Genomic DNA, 13,865 nt, shown 5'->3' on the forward strand with positions numbered 1-13,865 from the left:
CTGCCGAGCAGAGAGCCCAAAGTGGGTCCTGATTCCAGGACCCTGAGATCATGACCTGAGCCGAAGGCAGAGGCTTTCACCCACTGAGCCACCCAGGTACCCAGGATATTCTTAATGTATTCTGTTCTTAGTGTACTAAGAATCAGGAGCCAATGTTGAATTTTATTAAATACCTTTTTAGCATTTATTGAGACATTCATGTTTTTTCCTTTGTTCCATTAATGCAGTGAACTACATTTTTGAATTTTTTTAATATTGACCTGGTCTCGTAGTCTAGAGTAAATCTTCCTTGATCTGATTACAGTGAGCAGTTGTGAGATTTATACACAATGAAAATTAAGTATCTGTTTTAGTATCAGCTAATTACACCTCTTAATCTAGACTCAGATTTCATAGAGAAACAGGAATATTCTAAGAAAGTTTTTCTTTTAAAGTTCACCAGTATCTCTGTTTCATTTAATAGATGGAGGACCAAAGAAGTGGATTGATGGAGCATCACTTTGAGCTCCATGTAGAGAAAGTTAAAGGGCTAGCCCCTCTTCAGGCAACAGTCTGGGGAGAAGCAGATTGTTATGTCCAATACTACTTTCCAGTTCAAGACTCCCAATCCAGTGTGCTAAAAGGAGCTGAGTTCCCTGAAAACGGTAGGTTTGGGAGGTTAGAGTTTCTCGTTCTTGTATGGTTCTTTCCTTGGCTATACTTAGAATTTTGTTTTTTCCTGAGTGAATTTTGTGTTCCTAAATGTTTCTAGTCTTAACCTGGGTAGTACAGGAGATGGGCTAAGTTTTTTTTTTCTTATGTTATTTATTGTAACTTTTTATTTTGATATGATTTCAAATTTACAGAAAATTGAACAAAAATGGTACAAAGAACTTCTATATACCCTTCTCCTAGATCCACAAATTACTTATATTTTGCCCCATCTTATTTCATTTACATGCCTACTCACTCTTAACCTGTACACATACAGTTGATTCTCATTACTCACAATAGTTAATTCTACATAACATAGCAATATCAGGGATACTGAATTAGAGAATACCGAACCACTGCTCTTAGAGGAAATATGTACATATATATCTCACATAGATCATAATTATAAATCCTAAAATAACTTATTCTAGTAGATTTTACTTTATTTTTTGAAAGCAAGAACAAGGTTCAGAAATGTTAAGTGACTGAAGCTGCCCCAGTGATAATAACAAGGTTCACATTCAGACCCCATTCAGCTGGCCCCAGAGCCAGATATTCTCTCACTACACCACACTAGCCTCTGCCGTCTCCGTCATCTGATCATCCCTGAGAGCTGAAACAAGAAATCGGAGTGTCACTTTGTTCAAGCTCAGCTGGGAATGATCAAGTCAGGTGACTCAGATGTTTTGCCATTCCCAGCACGTCCACAAATAACTGCAAAAGCGCTGCCAGTATTGATTTAGGGGTTCAAATAAGGGACTTGGATCCAGAATATATTTTTTTAAAAACCTTACAAATAATAATAAAAAACAATCTGATTTAAAAATATTCAGAAGATCTGAATAGACATTTCTCCTAAGATGTACAGGGGCCAATAAGCACATGAAAAGATACTCAGCATCATTAGCCATTTGGCAATGAAAACCAAAAGCACCACAAGATACCACTTCTTTTCACCAAGATGGCAATAATTTAAAAACCAAAAAACTAAAACAAAGAATAGGGCTAACAGGTATTGACAAGAATGTGTAGGAATTGCAGCCCTTAGATATTGTCCAGCAACAAAAGGATCTCTTTCTTCTGTATTATCATGGAACCTTTGGGGACCATAGCTACTAGGGAAATGGACGTTGATAGAAGTAACATAGAAGATAACGGTTTTGGTTCCAGGTCCATGACCTACTACCTCTAAGGCCTTTGGATTCACTATGGAACTTCAGTATGTCCATATTCTGTCTGTTAAGTAGAAGTAATAATAGTTGCTTTGTTTTCCTCACAGGAGTATAGTGAGGATAAAATGGAATAATACTGGATATTAACATATTGTCTTACAGAATGTAAAACACTAAATGTTATGTTGGATTATTCTGAGTTGCTTTTCTTTTCCAAAGGAATCTCTTTGAAGCCTTTCAGATCTGCAACCACACTCTGTGTCCCAGATCCCATCTTTAATAGTGAACACCATCACTCTCTGCTGTTGCCAAGTGACGTTCCAGTGCAAAGGCTTCTACTGAGTGCCTTCTCTGCACAGGGGCTTGTTCCTGGTGGTGGAGTCCAGTTTGAAATCTGGTGCAGGTATAATGTGAAACCAGTTTTGTACCTAGAAAGGAAGTACGCAATCATAGATCATGCTTCCCTTGACAGCTTAGGTTGAAATGTAAGGAAGCTAAGCAATCCCTTCTACCCTACTTTATATCATCTGACTTGTTAGTGAGTGACTCTTCTCCAGATTTTACTGAAATCTGAATTATTAGGCTCTTGGGAGCAGTTATATCTCATGCTTTTAACCACGTGTAACATTTGGAAGTGAAGTTCTATCAGTTTTACCTCCTATTGCTCTTAAGTATTCATTCGGTCACCTGTTTTCTGTTTACTGCCTTTTTTGGTTCAGTCCCTCATCATATCACGCCTAAATTGCTGATGGCCTCCTGACTGGTCTCCCCACTTCTAAACTTATTCTTATAATCCTTTCTTCCCACCACCCAAAGAGTAGCCTTCGTAAAATATAAATCCACTCGTGTCACAGACTTGACTGGAATGTAGATGCTCACCCTCCTTTGCATCCCTACTCCCAAGAAACCAACAAAAATGACAAAGAAGACAGAGCATCCAGGGCAGAAGTAGGGAAGAGTACGATTCATTTGCCAGAAACTTTTCCTAAAAAGTCAGGTGAATTTAGGTTTGATTTAAAACTGATATAAGGATGAAATATTTTGACAAGAGAAGGAAATAGAGTAGGTACTAAGAGATCCTTTAAATTTGAGGGACTTAGGCCTCAAGCCACAGAAGAAAATTGGGACTGCTCCACTTAGAACCACTTTTGCTGCTATAGGATGAATGCTCTCAAAGTGACTACTCCCAGAAGTCCAAGTCAGATGCAGATAACCAAACAGATAACAGTTTTGTAGGAAGCTGGGGTTTGTTCTGAACACAGCGTATAATTATGGAGTTCCTTCTCCACATGACAGGCAATAAATCCAGCCAGACATGACTATAACTGTCTACTACCAATACAGAACAGCCAGGCTCCAAAGATAACTTGATACCAAAAACTGATCCCTTGAGCAAATTGAATCATTTATCCATGTGATTCTTCCTACTGACAGCTTATGCTTTTGTGGCTTACAGATACTATTATCCTAACGTGAGAGAACAGGTGGTTGCCAAAGGAACCTTGCCATTATCAAGGATCTGTGCCATGATAACCATGCAGCACCGTGAGGATGTGGGAATACAGACCTTTAATCTCCCTTTAACCCCCAGGCTTGAGAACTGGAAAGAATTGAGGAACCAGTCATCAGGTAATTGAAGACTGCTTTGTCTCTCCCTTTCGAATCAGTATACATAAATATCCCTTTTCTCTGTAAACAGTGACTCTTCAATTTTGAGAGACTTACCCTTTTAAGAATCTGTTGAAAACTATGATCTACCTTCTCTTAGAAAAATGAACATATGAATTTATTGCATGTAAATTTTGTCTAATTTTATAAAATTCATATTTCCATGGACTGTCTGCATAAATGTTGCTTGTCTCATTTCACCTTTAACTTCAGCAGCATTTAAGAAGCCTCACAGCATAAATCCTACATGTTATGTAGGTTGTACTCAGAGAATTATTCTCCAGGGTAACATGAGCAGATATGGGATTGGTGGGATACAGTTAGCATGACCAGGGAGTTCACTGTAAGGGAGGAAGAGGTTAGGATTTAAAGTTGGAAGGGATTCATTAGAATTTGGAGTTTTGAATTACATCCTAATTGTTTCAGTAAGCTGACCTACCCTCCAGGTATGTCATCAGATAACTAGAACTGGCCTCCTAAATCAAGTTAATGTACTTACTTGCTGGAGACTATCTGCCAAAGCAAAAGGGGTTTTTTGCCACGACAAAGATTGAGTTGTTCCTCCTAACTGTCACTGATCAGCTTGTTCTGTTGTTTCTTAACGCTTTCTCTGAAATATGATAATAGGAAGGTAGAATTTTTATAAAAGGATGGCATATAAAGGGTGTTTCAGGTGGTAGTGGTAGAAGGGTGATAGAAGTATAAGTGTGAAAACCTTTTAGAAAAGTTTATAAAAGGGGGCACCTGGGTGGCTCAGTGGGTTAAAAGCCTCTGCCTTTGGCTCAGGTCATAGTCCCAGGGTAGTGGGATCGAGCCCTGCATCGGGCTCTCTGCTCAGCAGGGAACCTGCTTTCCCCCTCTATCTCTCTGCCTGCCTCTCTGCCTACTTGTGAGCTCTGTCAAATAAATAAATAAAATCTTTAAAAAAAAATAAAAGTTTAAAAAAGAAGGGCGCCTGGGTGGCTTAGGCATTAAGCATCTGCCTTCGGCTCAGGTCATGATCCCGGGGTCCTGGGATAGAGCCCCGCATCAGCTCCCTGCTCAGTGGGGAGTTTGTTTTTCCCTCTTCCTCACCATTCCCCCCACCCTGCTCATTCTCTCTCTCTCTCAAATGAATAAATTTTAAAATCTTTAAAAAAAATAATTGGAAGTTTTTAAAATCTGAAATTAAGTTCTGCCTCTGACATAGTTTCTTGGATGCAGAGTAAAAATAGTAACTTTTGTTCTGCTTTTATTAGTCCTGGCATACAATTGTTGGGTCCCCAGTGTTGGGTCCCCCAATAATGGGTCCGTGATTAAAGGAGCGATACTGATACAAAGCGAAGGTCAAGCAAAGCTTTATTTCGCGCCAAGTATCAAGAATCAAACCGACGGTCAAACAGACCGGTCAGGGCCACCCCTTACAGAGAGGGCAACCCCTCTCTGTTTCACAGACTAGCTTTTATAGAGCAAAGGCCATGTGGTTGGGCCTGGCCACGCACAGGTGGCCAATGAAATTGTAACACACAGAGAAAGCTGCACAGTCATGCTAGGTGATCAATTGAATTACAATTTACCCTAGTAGACATTTGAACCAGCCTATCACCTTGGTCAGAATTGGCGCCCAAAAAGGTGCCCAAAGAGCAGGGCCCATACTCCTTGGTAACTAGGGAGACAGTATGTGTCCCCCCACTGATTGGATGTCGCTACCTGGCCTGACCCACCGTTGTATTTGGGCTTTGTTACCTGGGACTGGTTTCCCAGACTTGTTTTTAAGTAAGTTCCCCTGGGGGGCGTGGGGGGTAGGCAGAGTCAATTTAAGTTTTACAACAAAATGGCAGTTCAACGGGTGTGGGGCCACTCTGGCTGAATAGGCCTTTACACAATAATATAAAGTAATTCTGGCCAGGGACATTTTGTCTCACTGCTAATGCTCCTTATTGTTCATTAGGGTGTTTATCCTCTTCTTTCTAACCAGGACTTGGGGTTTGGTAGAACAGATACTCTCCAACTAACCTTTTTATCTTTTTTCCTTTTGTCCTCATTAGGTTTACTGGATGTGGGACTAAGGTACAGGCGTACTCCCAGGACAGCAGAGGGAGTTCTTGCTGCCCGAGCTGTCTCTATCTCAGTCCAGGTTATCAGAGCCTGTGGCCTGCAAGCAGCAGCCAAGTAAGTCCACCTTGGAAGAGCAGTCCTCATCTTTTTCCACTGCAGTCCACACAGCATATGAGACTCAGATATGCAAATCTTCCTTGTATACAACTTCCAGTTTATTTTTTTATTTTTTTTTTTTTAAGATTTTTATTTATTTATTTGACAGAGAGATCACAAGTAGGCAGAGAGGCAGGCAGAGAGAGAGGAGGAAGCAGGCTCCCTGCCGAGCAGAGAGCCCGATGCGGGGCTCGATCCCAGGACTCTGAGATCATGACCTGAGCCGAAGGCAGTGGCTTAACCCACTGAGCCACCCAGGCGCCCCCAACTTCCAGTTATTAAGCACAGCTTTATTTTTCTTTTTCTCTTAAGAAAGCGTGTAAGAGGGGCGCCTGGGTGGCTCAGTGGGTTGAGCCGCTGCCTTCGGCTCAGGTCATGATCTCAGAGTCCTGGGATCGAGCCCCGCATCGGGCTCTCTACTCGGCAGGGAGCCTGCTTCCTCCTCTCTCTCTGCCTGCTTGTGATCTCTCTGTCAAATAAATAAATAAATCTTAAAAAAAAAAAAAAAAAAAGAAAGCGTGTAAGAGTATACATGAGTAAACCACTTATAAACTTTATTACTTCAACTGTTATTAGCAACTTTGTACCTTAATCTTATCCTCTATTCTACTTAACCACTCGTTTACACAGGCATACCCTATACCCTCAAACCAAGCCAGGACCAATCATCGCAACTCTTCTGTAATCCCGTATTCAGTCTGTGATTACCACCTCCCATTTTTCTAGCTTGTTCCCCTTCAGTCTATTCTCAACACAGAAACCAGTGACCCTATGAAAATTTAAGTCAGACCTTGACACACCTCTGCTTAAAACCCATCAGTGACTTTTTCATCTCATTCAAAGTAAAAGACGACTAAAAATGGCTATGAGACCCCACATGACCTGGCTCCTTATTATCTTTATGACTTTATCTTCTGCTCATCTCCACTCTGCTTACTGTGCTCCGGCCCCTGGCCTTATTGCTTTTGAACACGCCAAGCTCATTTTCCGCTCAGGGAATCTGTCTTGCTGGTTTTTTTCTGCCTAGGGCACTGTTGCTATATATGAAGAGAATGGCCCTCTCTCTCTCTTTTTTTTTTTTAGGATTTTTACTTAAATTTATTTGTCAAAGATTGAGAGAGAGAGAGCACAAGCAGGGGGAGCTGCAGGCAGGGGCAAAGGGAGAATCTGGGTCCCCACTGAGCAAGGAGCCCAGTGCAGGACTTGATCCCAGGACCCCGGGATCATGACCTGAGCTGAAGGCAGATGCTTAACCGAGTGAGCCACCCAGGCATCGCAGCATGGCCTTCTCTTATCTCCTTTAGGCCTTTGTTCATACTTCTTTCTACCTTGAATGTTCTTCTTTTGTCCACTAAACAAACTCCTGTTTTCTTTTGACTTGTAGCTTTTTTGCAGCCTTCCCTTATTTCTTCCTACATGTAGACAGAAGTGGCACTTTGTCCTTTGTCTTTTGTTTCTTTTGAAGGATTTTATTTATGTATTTATTTATGTATTATTTATTTGAGAGAGAGCACAAGTAGGGGGAGTAGCAGAGGGAGAGAGAGAAGCAGGCTCCTTGCTGAGCAGGGAGTCCAGTATGGGGCTCAATCCCAGGACCCTGGAATCATGACCTGGGCCAAAGGCAGACAACCGACCAACTGAGCCACTCTGGTGCCCCTGTCCTGTCTTTTAGCACCTTGGTTATAAGTCCGTATTACTCAGTTTCAGGGATTTGCATACATGAGTTCCCCCACTAGGCTGTAAGTTCCTCTAGTCACTGTCTGAACTCCTCTCTGCCCCCTGCCACCACATAACATAATTCTAGCACATAACAAGTGCTAGTAAGAAAGAGAACTAAGTCAAGCTTCTACCATAGACTAGTTCACTTTGGACACAAGTTCAAGAAAAAAGTAGGTAAGTGTTCCATAATTTTTTCCCTTGTTATAACTTTAGAGTCAGATCACAGATCACTTTAACTTTAGTCTGTAAAAAACAAATTGAATTACTGCCATGTGAGATCTGACACTGAAGCAGCTGGTAAAATGTTCAGCCTGGTTAATACTTTTCATCACCAAATCTCCAAATGGACTTCCGGTGATTGCTGGAATGACTGTTAAGCAATCACTGCAGTGATTGCTGGAATGTTCATTTTGGTGTACGTGATACCAGGGCAGTTTTTAAATCATGTCATTTCCTCACATTAAAACTTTTGATGGTTTTCCCATTGTCAGTAGCAGTGGTCTAATTTTAACTGTCCATTCCTATTAATAAAAAGTTTAGCATACACTCTAAATAACTCTATACTTTTTGTGTATAAATCATCTTCATATACTTATATATTTCATATATAAATATGTTATAAAATATTTTTATATAAAAATTATATACTTATATACTTCATGTATAAATACATTGTAAAATATATAATAACATACACAAAACAAAATAACATACACAAACATATACAAAACTTAAACATGTGAGATAACAAATATAGACCTTTTAATGTTTTTTTCCTATGCCCACGTAGTTTATCTTATATATAAACCCCCTAGGTTATACACACTCTAGGGACTACTGGTTCAGGAGAAGCTCTAACCTGCTCAACTTGGCATTCAGAGCCTTCTTAATCTCAGTCTTGAAAGAAGAGTGGGAGTTACCAAATGCCCAAGAGAAAACTCTTCTGTTCACAGGGAAGAACATGTGCAATGCATGGAGGCATGAAACTTGTGTCCAGGGAGTACCTGTTCTGTGTAAGACCCAGCCGGGGTCAGAATTTGCAAATTAACCACAATTTAATTGGCTGAGAAGGACTTGGAGCTTAGATACTCAGTAGCTCTCTCCTAGATAAGCTCAGTAGTCCCTCTCTCGGGATCATAAAAAAAGTCAGATCGGGTGGCAGGCAGTTTGTTGTAAGCCCTTTTGGTCTGTGTTACTGTTTCAAGAAGGAAGGGTAAGAAGCCAGGGCAGTTCTAACACTATATTCTTTTTATAGTTTGGGGCAGTCTTACAGACTATGTATAAACATATACAGACAGGGTATAATGGAAACAGAATTGCACTAGAAATTGGACTCCTTGCCTTCTAGTCCCATTTTCCACTAGCTGTATGTGATCTCGGGCTAGTTTCTTTACTTCTCTGTGTCTAAGTTTTTTCATCCAAAAAATGAAAATTATGAACACCTCTCCTGATTTTATAAGGATCAGTATAAGAATTATAATGTATATATATATAACATATATACATATTTATATTATATAATATAAATATAATTATATAATTATAATTATATAAATATATATTGTATATAAATATAAATATAATTATATTATATAATTATAAATACATAATATAATATATAAATATACATATTTATATAATATAATATAAATATGAAGTCATTTTATAAATTATTACTATACAAGTGATTAGTTCCATTTGTATAGATAATTAACATTACCCTTCTTAGCCAGCAAAATATAGTAAAATCAGAAATAAGTTTTACTTTGCATCTTATTGAAGATAGGAATTCTTGGTATCCAGATAGCAGATCCTCTGAAGTCAGCCTTCTCTTACCAAGAGACACCAGCCCTCAAGGCGCCTGGATGGCTCAGTCAGTTAAGCATCTGACTCTTGATTTCAGCTCAGGTCATGATCTAAGTAAGGGTCTTGAGATCAAGCTCTGCATCTGGCTCCTTCCTCAGCGTGAGTTTGCTTGAGATTCTTTCCCCCTCCCCCATCCCCTGCCTGAACACACTCTCCATCTCTCTCAAATAAATAAATAAATATTTTAAAAAGAGAGAAACACCAACCCTCATCTTAAGTGCCAGTGGTCTTCCTGAAAATACATTTTCAATGTCTGTGTAAACAGATCCCTTCTTTCTTATTCATGAGAGTCTTTTAACTAACCTCAGCTTTACCTGAGAATGAGTAGAAAATTCGTGAACATACATGGGTTCACTGATTTGCTGGTGAAGTACTAGCAAAAAGATAATTGGATCAAGGAAGAGAAATCATAGTCTAGATATAGACAGTCATTTATTTGACAGCAGAGGCCCTGCAATACTTACTAATTCCACAAGAGTAAGAAATTATAGTTATTTCACTACTATATGTATCTAGCTCTGAGCCCAGTGCATGACACACAGAGCTGATGCTTGGGAAATAATTACCAAATGAATAAATTCAGACCGGCTTTGGGCCCAAACTTTCTTTGCTATTACTGCCATCTCTGAGAGTTTCCTATATTAAGAGTCCTTTCATGACCCATAGGCAGGTACTCTGCTTTGTATATATTATATAATTTTTATGACACTACTTGAACATTTTATCCTTGTTTTTTTAGCCACTACTAGCATTTGATTTATTTCCCTCATTTTTCCTATGCACAATATACATTTCTGAGTATGCTGTTATATAGACATATACCAGTCTACTTTAATGATCATTTTAGGTTAATTTCATTAGAAATGAAAATGCAGTACACATATAACTATTCATAAACCTTTAGTATTTGTTGTATCCTTATGCTATCCTCATTTTAGTAAAGAAGACAATGAAACTTGGAAGAGTTTGAATAACTTGTCCAAGATCACACATTTAATTAAATGATAGAGCCAAGATTAAAACCCAGATCTATGTAACTCCAGATTACTATCCTCTAAAAATGTATATCAAGAACAATAAAGAAGGAACCCCTCTGAATGCTTTGTGGCTATCAGGAAATGCTTCAAAAAAAGGTGACCTCTTTGGGATGCCTGGTTGGCCCAGTTGGTAGAACATGAGACTCTTGATCACAGGGTCATGAGTTCAAGCTCCACATTGGACGTGGAGCTTACTTTAAAAAAAAAAAAAAAAAAAAAAAAGTGTATAAAAAGAGGTGACCTTTGCCTCAATGTCAGTTTTATAACCTTGGGGAAGTTGGGATGAGGGAGTTTGTCTCATACTATACCCACACATGAAAGACTTGACGACTTTTTACATGTATCAGTTAAAGGTGGATAGGTTCTGTCTGTGTGTTGTGGTACATCTCTACTGAGAAAAACAGCCCCAGAGACATCTGGAAACTGATCTGACACTTGTAGCTGGGCTTGGCGTTTTCATGCTGAGCATAAACAATCTCACAGAACAGCAACATCAGATAAGGCTGCTTTGCAATCACATTGAAGACAGAAAAAAATAAAGTTACTCTGTAATCTTGTCTAGATACAAACCAAAACAAGGTCATTATGAATCACAAAATACCTAACATCCCCCCATCTTGGCCAAAATGAGTTACTGCTGCTGCTTTACCAATTATAGCCTTAGCCTTATTCTAGTCTTCCTTCCTTCCTAGGTAAGATTCATTAGAACAGGGGCGCCTGGGTGGCTCAGTCGGTTAAGCCTCTGCCTTCAGCTCAGGTCATGATCTCAGGGTCCTGGGATCGAGCCCCACATCGGGCTCTCTGCTCAGTAGGGAGCCTGCTTCCCCCTCTCTGCCTCTCTGCCTACTTGTGATCTCTCTCTCTCTGTCAAATAAATAAATAAAATCTTTAAAAAAAAAAAAAGATTCATTAGAACAGCAATACAGAGAGCAAAGCCCCACTTCCTTGAACAACCTCCAAATCCACAAATGAGTTGAGTGCTATATAAGTCCTTTCTGATAGCTTTTTACTAAAATTCCCCATAATTTCCCTTGGTATATATTCTTTCTCATCATAATGAACAATAAAACCAACTTGTTCAACTACCATTGCTCCCTGGTAGTCTTTGGCTGAAGGTCATTGACAGTACAAAGGAGTGTTCTTGGAGTGTCACTCTGGTAAACATGTGAATGTTGTCTTCCCCCATCCCATACACATACACTATGATCTAAATGATTACTAAGAAAGCACATTATGGCTCTGCCCAAAGCCTAGATAGGAAATACAGGGCCAGTTAGTGTTCCTGGTAGCCTCATGAAAATAGTGCAGATGTTTTCTAGGCAATCCAGTTGACTTTTGATACTACCATCTCATTCCCATCCTTCTTCCTTTACAGGGCTCTGGCCGAGCAGGAACCCGCTCTACAGTTCAGTGCCACAGTCGGGGTCAATGCCTTTGTCACCACTCATCTCTCCTTCCTGCCCAAGGGAGAACAGCGCCGAACCCGCCCCATAGCCTGTTCCTTCTGCCCTGAGTTCTCCCATCACATTGAGTTTCCATGCAACTTGGTGACTCAGCACTGCAGTGGAGAGACCTGTTTCCTGGCAGAACTGTTGGAATTTGCAGAGGTCACTTTTGCTGTTTATCATGAAGATACCAAGTCAGGTCAGCACCAAATGACTAACCACAATCAGAATTAAAAGGGGCTCTGTTTTGAATATTATAGCTCTTCCTAGAAAATACATGCTGAAATATTTAGCCTTTGGTCAGTAAAGCACTAAATAATTTCTCTTTTTTGTTTGATTTGATAGCCAGTGATATAACCAGTATTCAGTCATTCAGAGATTATCTGCTTGGAGTAGTAAAGATTCCAACAAAAGAGCTGCTGGTCAAGAGATCTGGTAAGGGTGCTGGATAATCACTTTCTAATTCTACCCCTTCTCATTTCCTTCCTACAAGAGATCATCTTGCATGGCTCCCTGTAAGATATGCAGATGAGGGACGCCTGGGTGGCTCAGTTGGTTAAGCAGCTGCCTTCGGCTCAGGTCATGATCCCAGCGTCCTGGGATTGAGTCCCACATCGGGCTCCTTGCTCATCAGGGAGCCTGCTTCTCCCTCTGCCTCTGCCTGCCATTCTGTCTGCCTGTGCTTGCTCTCTCTCCCTCTCTCTCTCTGACAAATAAATAAATAAAATCTTTAAAAAAAAAAAAAAAAAAAAGATATGCAGATGAAAACATGACCCCTAACAAATGCTTTGAATTCTTGCAGGTACCTTAGAAGTTTACTGAAAAGTATTTTAAGTCCTCTCCTAATCATTTCGAAAGTTTTGTAACAAAGTAAAGTAACTCAAAGGTTTGTTTGTATTGTCATCTTACTCCAGGAAAGATGATGGTGATGGTGATATTACAAATAGTAAATATGGTGATACATGTTACATAACATTCTGTGAACTATTTCCTCAGATACTGTGTGAGCCTCATTATAACCCCTGCTTGGTGGGATACAGGGTCTTACTATTTTATTTTACAGATGAGGAAACTTAGGCTCACAGAATTTTAAGTGATTTGCCAAAACCACACAACTAGTGAGTGGTGGTACAGGAAATCAAGTCCAGGTTCACCTATTCTTTTTCACTGTACCTTCTTCTCTCACTGTAGAAGGAATAAAGAATGAGGTAACAACCTAAAAGGGGACAGCCACCAAGGCAGTCTGGAAATAATGGACCTGTCCTACTTAACTGCTAGCTCAGTGACCTTGACCCTTCTGAGCCTCAGTTTTCTTATGAATGGAGACAGTTAATCCTGACAGGTCTGATGGAGCTGATGAAATCAGATATTTAAAGTACCCAACACATTGCAGGGACTCCATATATGTCAGCTTTCCTTTTCTTGCCCATCATCCTCCCTAGAATTGTGTATTCTAATATCCAGAATCCTATCACACATCTCCTGAATTTAATTGTGAATTAAAATTTGAGCAGTATTGTCTAACAGGTACTCTGTGTGCCTGCCAGAGAAAAGTCTGTACAACTTTGGTATAGAGGGTTTCTCACTTATGTCACTTATTTGTTCAAGATGGTAGCTATAATAATCCAGACAGGTCTCTGAGATTCCATTTTCTCATCTGTAAAATAGGGATTATTATCCCAGTTATCAGGAGAAGTAATATATATGTGAATTATTATATATGAAGCCCTAAGAGTATGTCTGACACACAGTGGATACTCAGTGAAGAGTAGCTTTTATTATTTTGAAATCTAGTGCCTGGTCCTAAGTGGTAGTTCCTTCAGTGGGAGACTTAGGACTAGACCCTAGATCTCCTGACCCATGCCTTTTCCTCAGTATTTATAGCACTTTTATAACATTTCACTTTTTTTTCCCTAAGTGATATGTATGTGTTTTAATGGGTTCAAGTGGAATGATTTAGGATGTAGGCAAGTTTTGTTTTAGTTCCTCTCAGTGTATTTCTCCTCTTCTCCATCCCTCATGTAGACACAGTACTGAATTATACATTCTTAAATTCAGGAAGGCCTGTAGAA

General features: G+C 39.7%; 1 protein-coding gene across 1 annotated transcript in view; it reads left to right on the top strand.

Moving 5' to 3' along the window:
* Positions 1-13,865, top strand: part of C2CD3 (C2 domain containing 3 centriole elongation regulator) — a 144,084-nt gene that overhangs the window by 68,095 nt on the left and 62,124 nt on the right. The window contains 6 exon segments of the mRNA XM_047690348.1: positions 464-644; positions 2,085-2,268; positions 3,322-3,494; positions 5,561-5,684; positions 11,724-11,992; positions 12,139-12,228. Coding sequence (XP_047546304.1) covers positions 464-644; positions 2,085-2,268; positions 3,322-3,494; positions 5,561-5,684; positions 11,724-11,992; positions 12,139-12,228 — 1,021 coding nt within the window.

This window comes from Lutra lutra, chromosome 10 (genome assembly GCF_902655055.1).
Source record: "Lutra lutra chromosome 10, mLutLut1.2, whole genome shotgun sequence".
In the NCBI taxonomy this organism is placed as follows: domain Eukaryota; kingdom Metazoa; phylum Chordata; class Mammalia; order Carnivora; family Mustelidae; genus Lutra; species Lutra lutra.